At 42.8% G+C, this 14,923-nt stretch overlaps 1 protein-coding gene across 4 annotated transcripts in view; it reads right to left on the bottom strand.

Moving 5' to 3' along the window:
• qkia (QKI, KH domain containing, RNA binding a) overlaps positions 1 to 14,923 on the bottom strand; it is an 85,574-nt gene that overhangs the window by 43,847 nt on the left and 26,804 nt on the right. For all 4 annotated transcript variants that reach the window (XM_030044172.1, XM_030044174.1, XM_030044173.1 and 1 more), the window contains exons 2-3: positions 14,304 to 14,446; positions 456 to 572 (exon numbers count right to left, since the gene is read on the bottom strand). In XM_030044172.1, coding sequence (XP_029900032.1) covers positions 456 to 572; positions 14,304 to 14,446 — 260 coding nt within the window. The remainder of the gene's footprint in view (positions 1 to 455; positions 573 to 14,303; positions 14,447 to 14,923) is intronic.

The following is a 14,923-nucleotide window of genomic DNA, read 5'->3' as shown; positions in this document are numbered from 1 at the left end:
TGGGGAAAAACAAGCAAGGTGTAGGGGTGAGGACAAGAGATGGCCTTTTATATGTACCAAACTCTGGTTATTAAAAAATACTTTCAATAGCAATTATGCTATTTCACTGGTGTTAGCAGTATTCATAGATATACTGCTAAGGTAATAATGTGACCATGAGAAACAAAAACCATCAAATGGATGCAAACTCAATTTTTCTGGGACAGATAAATTCTTGACACTGGTAAGGTTACACCCAAATTAATGGAAAGCATCGATCCTGACTACATTTAACGTTTAGCTGACACTCTTACCCAGAGCGACACCGAACCTTTACTGAGGGTAAAGGTTCAATGTCTTTCTCAAGAACACTTCAACAGGACATAAGCCTGCAGAGGGGATTGAATCCGTGACTTTCAGGGTACAGAATGGTGTCTTTAATCATCTGGGCGCCCTGCCACTGCTGATGAGCTTACCTTCTTTCTGTCTCTCATTGAGCTCTTGCCTCGCACCATGATTTTGCATCCCGTCTCTGCTTCCAGCTGCTTTGCTGTGAGTCCACGAGGGCCAAGGATCCTCCCCACAAAGTTATACTGCGGAAAAAGAGAAAGGGAGAGAGAGACAGAGAGAGAGCGAGAGAGAGGGAGAGAGAGAGAGAAAGAGGAAGAGATGGAGAAAGACAGTGGAAAAGATGACTCAGTCTATTGAGTATAACTGCATATAAAGTAAGTGAAATTAAGATATTTAAACTACCATTACAGAGAAGCACAGTGTTATTTCACATCAGGACCTTGTGACTGAAATCACACCACAACAGAGCAAGACTTAATGAGCACATGAAATTCCCATTATGAATCACAATGAATTAGAGTTTCAGTCAAAGGCCTGAAATTCTATATTGAATCAGTTCAATAAATGTCAATATATGCATACACAAAAAACAACAGAAAAACAAAGAACTCTTCACTTTGCATGAGGATCCAAAGCGCATGGTATCACCTGGGTCGGATACCACTTCTCTGCTAACATGACTACACACACCAAACCGAATGTACTATACGTGTGCATGTTATGACCTTTTCTTTCTGTCCCGGACAAAGAGAGAGAATAAGTGAATGGTAACAGTGTCTCCCAGCAGCCATAGGCCTTCATCTACGTCCTGGTGCTAAACCCTTCCTGACCGAGCTGGACTAGTCTTTATTAAGGCCTAACACCGCAAAGCCTGGCTACAGAAGAAAATGAAAATTCTTGAAGGAGAAATAGAAATGAAACTACAAGGAAATAGACTGGGGGAGGAATGGTGGGAAGTATAGAAGGGAAGAAGGGAAGAAAAGGAGGGGAGATGGTGTTAAGGGGAAAGTGAGTCGTGAGGTGAGGTACTCGGCTTGACACAATTTTCTTATCGAAGCCCCTTTTCACTGGTGAGTGGCTTTGCGGCTTTGTACCAAAAGGAAACGTATTTACCGACGTAATCCTCTCCACTTGAAACTGGCTTCCACTGGGATAAAGGGAAAATGTGTTGAAATAATCCAACACAATTTTCAGCCAAAATAAAAACAGAAGGAAAGGAGGAGAGAGTGGGGAGCAGGGTGAGGCATAAAGAGGTAAACAAACCACCCGTGTTTAAACAGTGCACACAGTGGCTGGCAGAGAGCATGACGGGTAAAAGATCTATGGCACTATTAAAATGGGATATTTATACTTGCGCAAAATTTTTCCAAACCTGAAATATTCAAAACCTCAATGGCAGAGTGGAAAGCTTTCCTTGACAATCAGAGGCATAACTGTTCTGACTCTGGAGCTGTTACAATGAACAGTGACACTGCTGCATTAAATTCTTAAATGGAGTCGCATTTGCTTACACACTCGAGTGCACCAGTGCCTCTGCAAAAACCAAAAGGCTATCAGAGAAGATGCATCTAATTATAGAGGGATTACAAATCTAACATGATGTTGCTGTATTTCTCTTAAATAACAAACACCAGAGAGGACAGTGGAAAACTTTGTTGTTCTCTGTGTCCCCGTCACAGGACTTGCACACATCCGTTGCACATCTGTCTCTGGGTAGGAAGACACACCCTGTGGCTGGAGAGGCGCTGGAGCCCCAGTGGAGGACAACAGCATGAGGCTGCATGGGCTTTGCACGTGTTTTTGTTGTTCGCAAGGCTCCTGTCTGTTTGCTGAACACTAATCACAAAAATGTTGCAGGGGCTATTTGAGAGAAAGTATATCTACTGAAGGACTGTGAGGCACCTGTCCTTCGAGGTCACCCACCAACTATGCACACTGACTGGGTCCTGACACACATACACACACACACGCACAGCCTCTAGGAATGAAGGAGAGAGCTGTCTGTCTGCATCACAATACCCGCTGCAGATGAGAGAGAACCTCAAGCTCTGGGCACTATGGTGGTACTGCTGTACACACACACACACCCACACACGCACGCACACAGAGGGAGAACATCTAACCTGTTCAACACAAGCTATGGTGACAAGGTCCAGGGTGTTAGCCTACCCTGCTAGCAACTGCAGTGCAACAGCTTTGAAAGACATAGGAAACAAAAAGTTACAAAAGGTACTCCTGCAAGTGGTTAAACTTGCCCCCAAAATCCTCACATTTGGTGCTTGAGAAGACTGGATAGGTGACTGTTCCAAGCATCTGAAAAATGTGCTAGGTTTTATTAAAATATATGCCTACTAGTGAAAGAGGTGCACACAGTGTAAGAGGTAAAGGGTTATTTTTTAGATAGTTTACTTAGCTATTTGTAAACACTCAATGTGCCACCAAGTATCTAGATAAAGAAATTACAGGGCAAGCTCTAGATGTTTAAAAACATAATTGAGGGGAAAAAAAATGCAACATATATTTAATTCAAATCTGAGGTGTTCCCTCGTTAGAAATTCCCAAAGTATTATGGGAATACTTTTTAACATTTTATTTGCTTTCTTGCCAACACCATCTCTCCCTCTAACTGACAGTAAGAGCGTGTTCTCCCTGGACAAGAATATGTTGATGATAACTGAAGTTGACAATGAGCAGCAGCCTGATGGAGGCAAGTTGAGAGAGGGCGAGAGAAATGACAATAAGTGCATAGGCGAAAAAGGGGAATGTCTTGTTTAATACTAGAGCAGTTATTATGAGGAGAGGGGACAACACCGCCTCCCTCACAGAGTGGGGAGGGAAAAAAAAAAAAAAAAACATTCTTGATGTTTCAGCTCCGGACATGAATCATATACTCAGCTCTGTTTAGGAGGGCTGCTCAAGGTCAAAAGTGTGTGTGTGGGTTACGTGTGTGTGCACATACAGGTGTGTGGTTGGATGTAACTCGTGCTTTGTGACGATCTCGCTCCATGGCATAAGAGCTGGTCCGTGTAGGATGGTACGTGGGTGTCAAAGATCTCTCTAATGCTGATACAGGCATGTACACAAACACACATAAAGGGTGGGGGCATGGCACAGACCAAGCATCATGTCTGACCAAGCTGTCACCGCAAGTTTCTTTCTCTCTTTTTGTCTGTCTCTCTCTCTCTCTCACACACACACACACACACACACACACACACGCGTGCGCGCAGAGAGACACGCAGACACGCAGACACCCACACACCCTCTTCCCGCTCCAGGAAAATTCCAAGACAAAGCCACATCAAATGTCTGGGTTTCTACTTCAAGCCTCTCAACATCACATGGGGCTACAGGATGGAGACAATAAAAAAATAAATAAATAAATAAAAAACACTGCTTCATCCTATTAAATTGTCTCAATGCTAACGGTGACTCTGCTCTAAATACCCAATAAGCGAGGAGTGGACATTCTTCTTGTGGACGCTGATGTGGCGTTTAACAGGGCAACCTCCATTTTAAGCCACTGGAATGTGGAGACAATGGAGAGCTGGGCGGTTGAGTTATCAGGAGGGTGCAGGCCACTGAGCCTGCCAGCAACTCCACTCAGTAGAGCCAGAGGAGTAGGATGGATACAGTTCCATCTCTGCCAAATACACCACCCGCTGTCTTCACCTCCCCTTGCTAAACTATCTTGCCTCCTCCGCACCTAATAAAAAAAAGCCAGCTTTCATATCTTTTATATACCTGCTGCCAACTGCCACCTCCCCTGACTGTGGCCTTTGTAAAGTTGGGTTTGGCGACCACCATGGGTGCTTGACTGGTGGTGATTTGCACTCAAACGTGTCCTAGAGGTAGTCACTAGATGTATGGAAATTACTTCAACTGCAGCAGCCATTTTACTGTTGCTAATCAATACAATTAAACAGGGCATGTGTGTAAAATTGAGGTGATTATGATCAGTAGTTACACCCTCAATTGCTATCTATCTATAAGTGTTCTTTCTGCCAGCAGAAACAGAAAGCCTTTAGCCATTCTGGGTTTAAAACAAACAAAAAACAAAAACACCACACACCTTAAGTACAAGATAAGAAAAAAAAAAAAAAAAAAAACTACAAAAAATGTATTTACCAGCTCTATTTAATCATGCACTCCTGCCAGCACCCATCTGGTGAACAGAATTCATGCATAAACTATTTCTTTTGCTAACTCGGCAACTCTTGGCTGTTCCTTTCTCTCTTTCTGTGTATCTTTGCCCCCCCTCTCCTGTTCCTTCTGTTCATTTACAGAATTAGCAGATTAGAGCCACTGGGACCTTTGGTGGACGGAGTCTCTTTCCCATATTTTTCTCCCTTGATCTCACTTTTATCTTATTTTTCTCCAAGCTGTGCAAAATCACACACACACAAACAAATATACGTGTGTGCAAGAACATGTGTATACTCACTTATGTATACGTACATGCAAAAAGATTCAGTCATACACAGACCAACACAAATACACACAAACACAGCCCCCTTCAGGACAAGGGCTTACACTGACATTAAAGGGCCTTTGTTTAGCCCCCGTTATCGCTTCTCCACAGGCGGGTTATATTGTGTACATATCTATGTGTACATGAATGTGTGTTTATGTGAATGTGTGAAACCGGGATGTAGGGAGTGAACTCTTGCAGACACCCCAGGCACTCAGAAGCTGACTGTCGTGCGTGTTTACGTATGTGTGTGAGTGTGTGTGAACAAGCAGGAAACAACAACAGCTCCACCAACAATGTTCAGAGAAGCAGAACAATTGTGCCTATGATGGCGTTTATTTGTGGTGGTGAGGAGACAGGAAATGAGATCATGGCGAGGGCTCTGGCTGTGTGCACGCAGGGCTTATCAAGGAGCAAGGCCAAGCCGGGAGGAGAATACCAATCGCATATTAGCCAGCCTGGCAGGGTTTATGGAAATGAGAAACAGTTCATTCAGTGAGTGTATCAAAGCAAAGTGGAAACTATGGTTGCACCAGGCACTGCCATGTCTCTCTCTCCCTCTCCATCTTTCCCTCCTGAAGTTTTGTTATGCAACTGCTCATACCGATGTAAGGGCGGCCTACAGTCAAACTCCCTAGTTCCTCATACCAAAGATGCCTTCCATCTCATTTCACTCTAAGTTACTGGGAGGACTAGAAGAGGGCAACGAGTCAAAAAGTGCTCATTGATGCTGAAACTAACCTCTTGTTCTCCTCCCACACCTCCTTGTCATGCTCCTTTATTCTACATTCATTGGTAGGGTAGTTTCTTCTGGAAACCAAGCAGGCCTCCTTTTTCAACTCCCTGTGCACAACATTTTACCTTGCCTCTTTTGCATAACTACCCCCCAATATCCTGCTCAATCCCTTCCTCCCTCGGTGCGTGGATCTCGCATAGAACAAATCAATGTTTCTCTCTGACTACACGAAACCTCCCTAGCCACCAGCTGGCGGTTTGCCTTTCACCACTCATTCATCTGTGGGCCGAAATGTTCCATCATTCAATTATTCCAGCTTGCTCACCTTCGCTACGTGGCCTGATCCCTGCGACCCACACACACAGCCTCTCCACATACCATTTCCACACACCTTAAGGAAAGCACGGCAGGCATACAGAGAGGGAGAGGGTGGGTTGACTGAAGTTGAACATACAGAAGATTGTATCCTTGGTCTACAGGGAAGGACAGAGGAGCAGAGAAGGCAAAGCTAGGGTGTCTGAGGAGTGAAAATTAGACTTAGATTCCGACGGGTGACATTTTCGCCTCAAAGCCCTATAGACTTCAAAGCTCTCTATTCAGCACATCCAGCATTTAACGCCTAATCCTTGGCTCCTTTGATAATTCTGTTTGGGTTTATTTTGGGGTTGCAGGCAGGGTGGAAATAGAGTGAGGAGGAGGGAGAAGACAGAGAGATGGAAAGCGTAAAGATTGATGATGGCTGGAAGTTTGGAAGATGAGTGAAGGGAGCACAGAGCAAAGTTCGTGAACTCTTAAATAAGCGACTACCAAAAAGAGAAAAAGTAAAAAGCATAAAGATGCTCAACAACATCCAGTTTCTCCCTCAGTGTTCATCCAAGCATTAGTTAATCAGCATAAGTCAATAGGATGCTGCCCTTTGACAAGGCTGAGAGCACTGTGGAATTATGCTAGCCTTGCTGTGCTACCTTAGCCACAGACCCATCAGAGAGATGGAGAGAGGTAGGAGAGTAGAGAGCGACAGAGACAGGTCAGACATTCAAATAAAATTTGCCAGATCTGCTGGGTAATATATAAAATCAACACACCATGTGTGAGTGTATCTCTGTTGAACTTGACATGAACTAAATACCTCAATTTTATATTTGGGCAATGTCTAATGCTTCGTTCTGATCAGTAAGCCCATTAGCTTGTTTACTACAATGGTTATTAAAAAAAAAAAAAACTGAAACAACTGAGTAGACAAAATAAATGGGGCATTTTTAGATTAGAATGTTTATTGACATGAGTTGGCCGAGTGAAGGGTGTGTATATGTTAACAAACGCTAACAGATGTGAATGATTAATAGGTGTGTGTGTGTGTGTCCATCTGTGTGTGACGTGTACCAACAGCAGCAGTACAGAGAGGATATGCTGGCAACAATGAGGAGTGACCACTATATTTTGTTTAGCCCACATCTCCAGCCCTCTGTGTGTGAGAGTGTGTGTGTGTGTGTGTGTTTGCGTGAACACGACACCGCTTGTGCAGCCTTTGATCCCATCTGTGAACAACCTGCTTCCTCTGTCCTTCACTCTCTGCCGCTCAGCTTAATGACTGCAGAGACAGACAGGCCAAGGAGGCTGGATTCACCATCCACTTACAGTACATAAGCACACACAGCTAATATGCAAGCAATCACTGGCATTAGCACAGTTATAAATACAACATCTCATACTGTCGCCCCTCGTCATGTTAACTAACTACAACAAATAGAGTCTTCTCTGTTTAAATCATTATTGTAATTACCCTCCTCATCAAATAGCTAACTAGGAAGCCGTCCGTTCATCAAATTATCATCATCATCATGCATGGCTGGCTAGCTAGAGATATCAAAATTCTCCTCTCTCTGGCTGTAGCAGCGAGGTGAGGTGAAGTGTTGGGCGCTACGTTTCCAGGACTGGTAATGACTTAAGGGGGTCAGAAGGATATCAGGAGCTGGCATGATAAGTGATGACACCCTCATGGGAACGAGCTTAATGACTTTCCCTGTGCAGCGAACTGGCTGGTTTGGCCTGGCAATTTTTACTGCAGTGAAACAGAAAAGACCCAGCAGCACAAGGACATCCTGTCTGCCCAAACCACTACAGCCTGGTTCTAACAGTCATTCCCAAAATCTTTGTCCCTTACAGTGGAGGTAAAGCATTGTGGGAGCAGCAGGGCAAGTTGTTTTTACCTCAACTCTGCTGCCATTCCGTTTTGCCATCTCATTTTTATCTCTGGGTCATTTTATTTGGTGCTTTTCTGAGGACTTCACTGCACCAAACTCATGCACATGGCCGAACACACACACGACACCCAACAGTGCACTATGGCACACATCTTGCCAGCCTGCCAGGAGCAGCCTGTCTGTGAAATCTTACATCCTAATTACTGTCCCTAGATCATGTTCATGTGTGCCAGGGCTGGATGATAATGTAGAATCATCATTTTGTGATATCATGACACACATTTCTGCAGTCTACAGTGATGATAAGCACATTTTTATTTTAAAACTGACTAAATTAGGCATGACACAATTTTGGCATGACACGTTTTAAGGAATATTATTGGAAAATCATATTTGCTATCCTTATAGCTACTCAGTTCAGTGAGATGAACATTAATTTGATTATTAGTCATGATTTAGAGAGACAGAGAAAGACAGACAGATACTATGGTTGCACTGACACAAACATACATATACACATTGGAAATGATAGCACAGTCCATCATTTCCAGTACCACTGTGATACCTATTGATTGGCTGCTCCCTCTACTGATATACATTCAGATTATGTGATGTTACAGGCATCTCATAGTAGGCTTTAAGCGCACTTCACTCCTCGTTGCAGAGAAGGCAAAGCGCAGGTGCACACTACAAAGACAAACACACGTACACTAAGAAAACTGCAAGCAGGCATTTAGCCATTTCATTAGTGTTGCTAACACTGAAGAAGACATTTATTTAAACCTGATTTTTTACTGCCTGAATGACAGCAGTTGATAGACTGAATAAGCAAATATTAAATCTTTGCTAACTGAGCCAAGGCCAAACTGATGAGCACCTTTCTCTTACCTTTAAAATACTGATCAACAACAACAGCACCAGTAGACCGAGCTTGTGACATCTGAGTGCACAAGGCCAATTTTGATCATTCACAGCACTTATTTTTGAGCAGCAGATTAGTCATTTGTGATGCTCAATTGGAATCATTTGGCTTAAAAAGGTGGACTAATAACCAGCAAATGAAGACCTGACGAGAATCAAAAATGTTCCTGTGACGATCAGCAGCTCAGGGGAACCATGGAGACGGAAAAGACGGAGTGTGGGGTTGCTTCTTAAAGGATTCCATTACTGGGGTAAACAACTTAAAGTGCCATGACAACCACCTAAACACCAGAAAGAAACTAATGCCAAACAGACACCAATGGCAAGGAATCTTTCACATACAAATACAGCGAATTGAACAAATGGTACCTAATAGAAGCTATTATTCAATAAAGCGTTTATGGTTGAAAAAGCTAAAACTAGGTTTAACTAATGTGCTGTCATTTTGTCTGTAGAGTTGACATTTGATGGAGAGTTCCTGCACTAATTAAAGTTGGAGTCTGAGTGGTGAGCTGTACAGCACTGCTATTTCTCAGACCCATCTACACAAGAGACCCTTCTCTTCTCTCCAGCTTCTTCAAAGCCTCATCCAGTCAGGTCTGTTTACCAGTTGCTCAACAGCTTACGTCTAACCAAGGGTCCCATTTCACAGAGTCAGCAGACTCAGGGCAGTGTGTGTGTGTGTGTGTGTGTGTGTGTTCAGTCCTAGGCACTTCTTGAAACCCGGTGACCTACCCACAATTCACCTGGGCATTTAATCGTTGGGAAATACAAACACACAGAGAATAAGAGGGAGACAGAGACACATTTAAAAGACACGTCACACATCCTATCAGACTCCTGAAGGTCAACGGAAATGACATGCTGAGCTGTCAGTCAGCTGCCTATCAGAGTGGGTACGTGTGTTTGTTCATGCGTGTGTGTGTGTGTGTGCTTTCACGAGGGAGCCAGAGCCACAGATAGCATTTAATTGAAGGTTGAAGTTATCAGATGGTCTGCGACTTTGCTGTCAGTCAAGATGCGGTCGCCACGGTGATGCTTCACGGCGCTCTGCACACCGATGACATCAGGAATCGGCTGACGTGAAGAATGGATGAGGGACAGGAGCACGCAGACACGCAGTCAGACAGACTGATAGAGATACAGGCGTAAACACAGACACATTCTCAGGCAGACACACAGACCTGCACACACAAGCCAACGCAGGGACACACTAAAGGGAATTAGAGTGGGAGTGTGTTGGCAAGGCAAGTTATTCTGGTGAAATTGACATGCTGCACTGCATCCAGGCACCAAGAAAATCTAATTATCTGCTGGTGTAACAAGGGGGGAGGACCACACAGGTGAGAGAGACTCAAAATGACAAAATTGTATGACCCGGGCATAGAGATGTAGCAGGGGAAGGGGGGTGGGGGTGTTTTAAATGCTTAAACTGAACATAACAGAACACAAGAAAATGGCACAGATCCCAAAATGAGAGGTGAACTAAGGAAAAGATGTGGGAAAGCATATGAATGAAGACAAATCTTTGGTGGAAGAGGAGTCGATGCCAAGAACACAGTATGCAGACTTGGACTATCATTTCCCGCTTTCTTGGGAGTACCTAGTATTGCGTCAGCGAGACACACGCAGCTAGCAGCATCCTCCCTCGGCACATGGGGGAAAAAATCTGGGAAATCAGACAGAAATGTGAGAGGGGGGAAAATATTCCCCAGTCTAATAATCATCATTACAGTCTCCTCTCCTCTTAGCAGTGGGCAGATGGGGATAGGAAGTGACATTTTTCTTCCCTTCATCCCTTCTCCCCACTCGATTTTTATTCTGATTCTACAACTCGCCCCATAATTTCAGTCTCTGTCCTCCTTTGTAAAACTTTCAGGAAAACTACAGAGGGGCTAGCTCACCTGGCCTGAAAGGACAAGAGCTGTCAAAACTACAGAACACCAAGACAGGATAAAATTGAGGCAGAATTCACATTAACACACAGTAACAAATTTAATAACCACATTAACAACCACTGCCTACCTATGTATGTGTGTGTGCCCAAACAATAGTTTGGGCACACACACATACAAACTCCAGTTCCAAACATTTTCTGAGAATAGACGAGACAGAAATAGAGTAAAATACTTCCTTGAGGAGCTGCTGTAGATTTCCCCTGGTTCCAATCAACACAGCTATATATAAAAAAGCTATTTGCCCTTTTTCTTTTCTATTCCTGATTTAATGACCAAAGTGTGCGTGTGTACCAAAATAGAGTGAAAAAATGTCCATGTGGATTGTCTGCCATTTTTGTGAGGCCACGGTTATGTATTCTGTGTGTGCAGACCAATGTATGCATGCGTTTATGTATGTGTGTTTGCGTCTGTTAAGGTCATCAGTGACTCATCTTGGCCACCAGGGGGAAGTCTAATTAATTTAGTAGCTTGCCAGGCGGCTCGTAAACACAATACTGAGTTACAGCCCTGCTCAGCACAGAGCAGCATAGCACATCGGGCAAGGGGAACACAGGGTCATCTGAGGATGCCAGCACATTCAATAGTGTCTGTGTCTATGTGTGTCTATATGTGACTCTGTGTGAGAGTGTGGTGGTCATTCCAGAAGGGTGTTTAAAGCCACAGGTGGTGCCACCGATTCATGCGTTTTCACAGGCTTACCACACTTTTCTAAAAACTGATGTGATTATTACCAGGGTCGGCAGAAAGTCCACCCACACACACACACACACACACACACACTTAAATAATGTGTTTCCATGTATCATATCATCATCATTATGTATCACACTCCTCATTTATAATGTAATGTGAGAGTGCTTTTGTAAAAGGTTAGCCTGCACTTTTTCAATCTGCACTTTAGGAGAGAAAGCATTAACTAATCAACGTTTCTGCTAAAATGTCAACATTAATTAAAAATGGGATAGGTAAAACAAAGAAAAGAGCGGATTAGATGAACACAGAAAAGCAGGAGATAATGGAAGCAAAATTGGAAAACAAAATCGGAATCCCCAAAGGAAAAGAATGTGACAAATTAAAGATGAGAAAAGAAAAGAAACGAAAAAAAGAAAGAAAACATGCCAGCAAATGTAATATGAACGGCTTCCATCAACAACCCAACTGGTAGAAAGGCCCAGGGTTTTAGAGCTGGAGCTGGGAGGTGAAGGACTGAGGTGGAGGTCTGTGGATTTAGCTGGCTCCCAGAGGCTGGGCCAGGCCTTGAGCTCTGATGGCTGGACAGAGCTGAGCGGAGCTGAGCCAGTCCCCAGTGCCCTTTATCAATTCTGTCAGGGGGAAAATGCAATTCACGCCTGGCTGGGCTTTTCCTTGCTCTTCACTGCCTCTTCTCCTTTGCCACCTCTCTCCATTCACCTCCTCTCCGTCAGCTGCTGGGATTACCAAGAGAAATATTGCTCCTCAAGAGGGGATGCAGTCAGTCGTGTGTGTATGTGTGTGTGCGCGCGCGTGTGTGTGTGTGTCTGCATGTGACACCTGCCAAAAATTTGCATAAGGGCAGGAAGGTGGTTGACTGACCCTAGTCAAAACCTTACACATATGAACCTTTACACGCACTTCAGAAATGTAGACATAATAAACATGCAATCGCCCATTCTCTATCGCCGTCTCCTCCAAACACAAACATTCTGCGCCCTAATCCTCCAGACAAGCATCGCCTCTCCCATGTCATCTCCTTCCTCATCTGTCACTACAGCCAGACCGGCAGCTCCACCGTGCCCTGCACTCTCCCAGCTCTCTGTGTTTGTGTGTGTTTGTATCTGTCCGTCTAAGCAGCGCTGTCTGACTAGACGCTCTGGCCGATGTCAGCGGTCAGTCAGTCCACCAGTTTTCCATCCTCTGCATCCGAATATTTATGGAAAGACAGATATGACCTTCCACCTCTCACCCACCGCCTCCTCTCTCCCTTCTGAGACCAAAACTAATACGCAATTTTTCCCTGTGGCCAGGCCTGATTTAGACTGCGACTTGTATCTAATACACTTGAAGTGAGTGGAGCAACTATTAAGCAAACTGTCAATATAGGTGAGTTACTTATAGCAACGGTAAGTAAGTAGGGATGCAGTGATTAACTGATTTCACAGTTAACCGCATTTTTAAATGTCACAGTTTTGTAACTGTAAATGCTTAGCGACACCAAGTGTTTCTGTTCTCACTCTCAAAAAGTTACATTATGTTATACATTATTACTATTTTTCTATAAACAAATACGCACAGTGAAAAAACAAAGTTACACCACTGGTGCACCAGCTTAAAATGCTGTGCAGCACGTTCTGTCAGTGGCAAGTTACTTCATTAAACATTGACTTGGTTGGTAGTTGGTAGTAGCGGTGAGTTGAGTTGGGCTTTCAGTGCAACATAAAGCAATGACACCAGCGCAGGAAAAGGGTCATTGCACAATTTATAAATTTATTTAGAAACGCTCACCAGAATTATATGTAATTCTGTCAAAGGCTTCAATACGATCATTTACATCCCGTTGCTTTCTCTCATCTGTGTAAACACTAGTTATGGTAGCTAAATATACTAAAAGACTGACTCATTAAAAACTTGTGAACTCACAGCACTATAACATGGAATCTAATTAATTGTATTTTAGTGCTTAATAACATCTGCATAGGAGATATTCTCATTTTCTTTCTTTCATTTTTACTATAATAGACAGAATTTTCTTGGGCAATACGTAAAATTAGAATTGTTTAGAATAGATTATTAAAAATGAATTTTAAAAAGGCCTGTATGACAGTTGACGATAACAACATTTCAGATTAGTTCTAGGGCTGTACCCGACTCGAGTCCACAGAGTCGGCTCTTCAATATGATGATTAGATTCCCCCATATTTCCCCATACTGCAACACCCAGTAACATAAAGTATCTTTTAAAACAACAACAACAATACTACTACTACTACTGCTAATAATAATAATAACATTTTAAACATTAAAAATAAACTCAAGTCATTGCTCATGTGATTTTAGACATCCACAGTGTTGTGAAATGAATTAGTGCATAATAATTATGAAACCGTAATTTTTTCCTCAGACTATACTGAGAAACCGAACACACTAAGCAAGGAGAAGTGAAATGAGAAAGACAGAGAAAGAGAGAAACAGAGTGAGTGTGTCCTCAGTGCTGACAGATTGCTGAACCATCGGCAGCTGTCATTCCAGTGATCACACGTCACCCAGACACATGGCCAAAGGCAAGAAAACCAACTGTGCATGCGTGTTTGTGTGTTACGGCTTCAACAGATACAGGATTTTTAGATACATTACAGTTGCCAATTTATCTGTTAGTACAGACATTTTGTAAAAATATCTTTTATCCCTGCAACTCCTGATCAAATTGTATTCTGGAAGCAAACAAACAGCAAAATAGCAACAAGCAGAGAAATTCTTGGCTGTTTTTCTGCATTCTAAAAAACACAAACAACAAACCTATATATTATACACATATTACATTGTCTAGATTTATCTTCCACACCTCAAAATCCTATTGTTTTTTTGTTTATCACAATCTGCAAAATAGGATTTATGCATCGGTGCAAGTGTAAATGCCAAAACAAAAAACAACAAACAGCAAAAATACAAATGCAATGAGAGAGAGCAAGTGTGTGTGTGGTCCTTACGTCAGGGTACTCTTTGACAGGCACGAAGAGTTTCTCCTGCAGGTGAATGATGGGACCTATGGGTTCAGGCAGCTCCAAAGGGTGTTTGTCCACCAAGCCATTCACTGAGTCGCTGTACATGTCCTTACGTACTCTGTTGATCTCTGAAACGCACACAAACATACATGTAGACTCTGGTTAGCAACTGAACAATAGGACAGGGCATTTGCGTTTGTTTTTATTTTGGACTTGACTTAATGCTGTCATGCCGATTATAAACTGTATTAGATATTTGTTAAAAGCCTCATGTGTCACAAGTATTGTTTATTTTGCAGAATACTCTATAAATAATATAATCATTGTCTATGGGTGCAAAAATGTATGAAATTTGCGCATGGATAAAATAGCAATCTTGCAGAATAAACTGTTTGTTTGCTGACTTGTAATATATCAAACCCAGAATTTTTCACCGCCACATTTCTGCACAAATGCAGAAAATATACAGAACTGTTTTACATGTATTGGAAATAGTCCTCTAAAATCAAGGGGTTTTGTTTGCATCAATCATTCACTGGATACTCTGAATAGTCTGTATTATTAGTCTTTACTATAGAGGGAATATTTCCGCATTGTAGAAATAA

The sequence above is a fragment of the Myripristis murdjan genome, chromosome 22 (assembly GCF_902150065.1).
Source record: "Myripristis murdjan chromosome 22, fMyrMur1.1, whole genome shotgun sequence".
Lineage (NCBI taxonomy): Eukaryota > Metazoa > Chordata > Actinopteri > Holocentriformes > Holocentridae > Myripristis > Myripristis murdjan.
The sequence above is the reverse complement of the archived record's forward strand: the minus strand, read 5'-3'. Positions and strand labels throughout refer to the sequence as shown.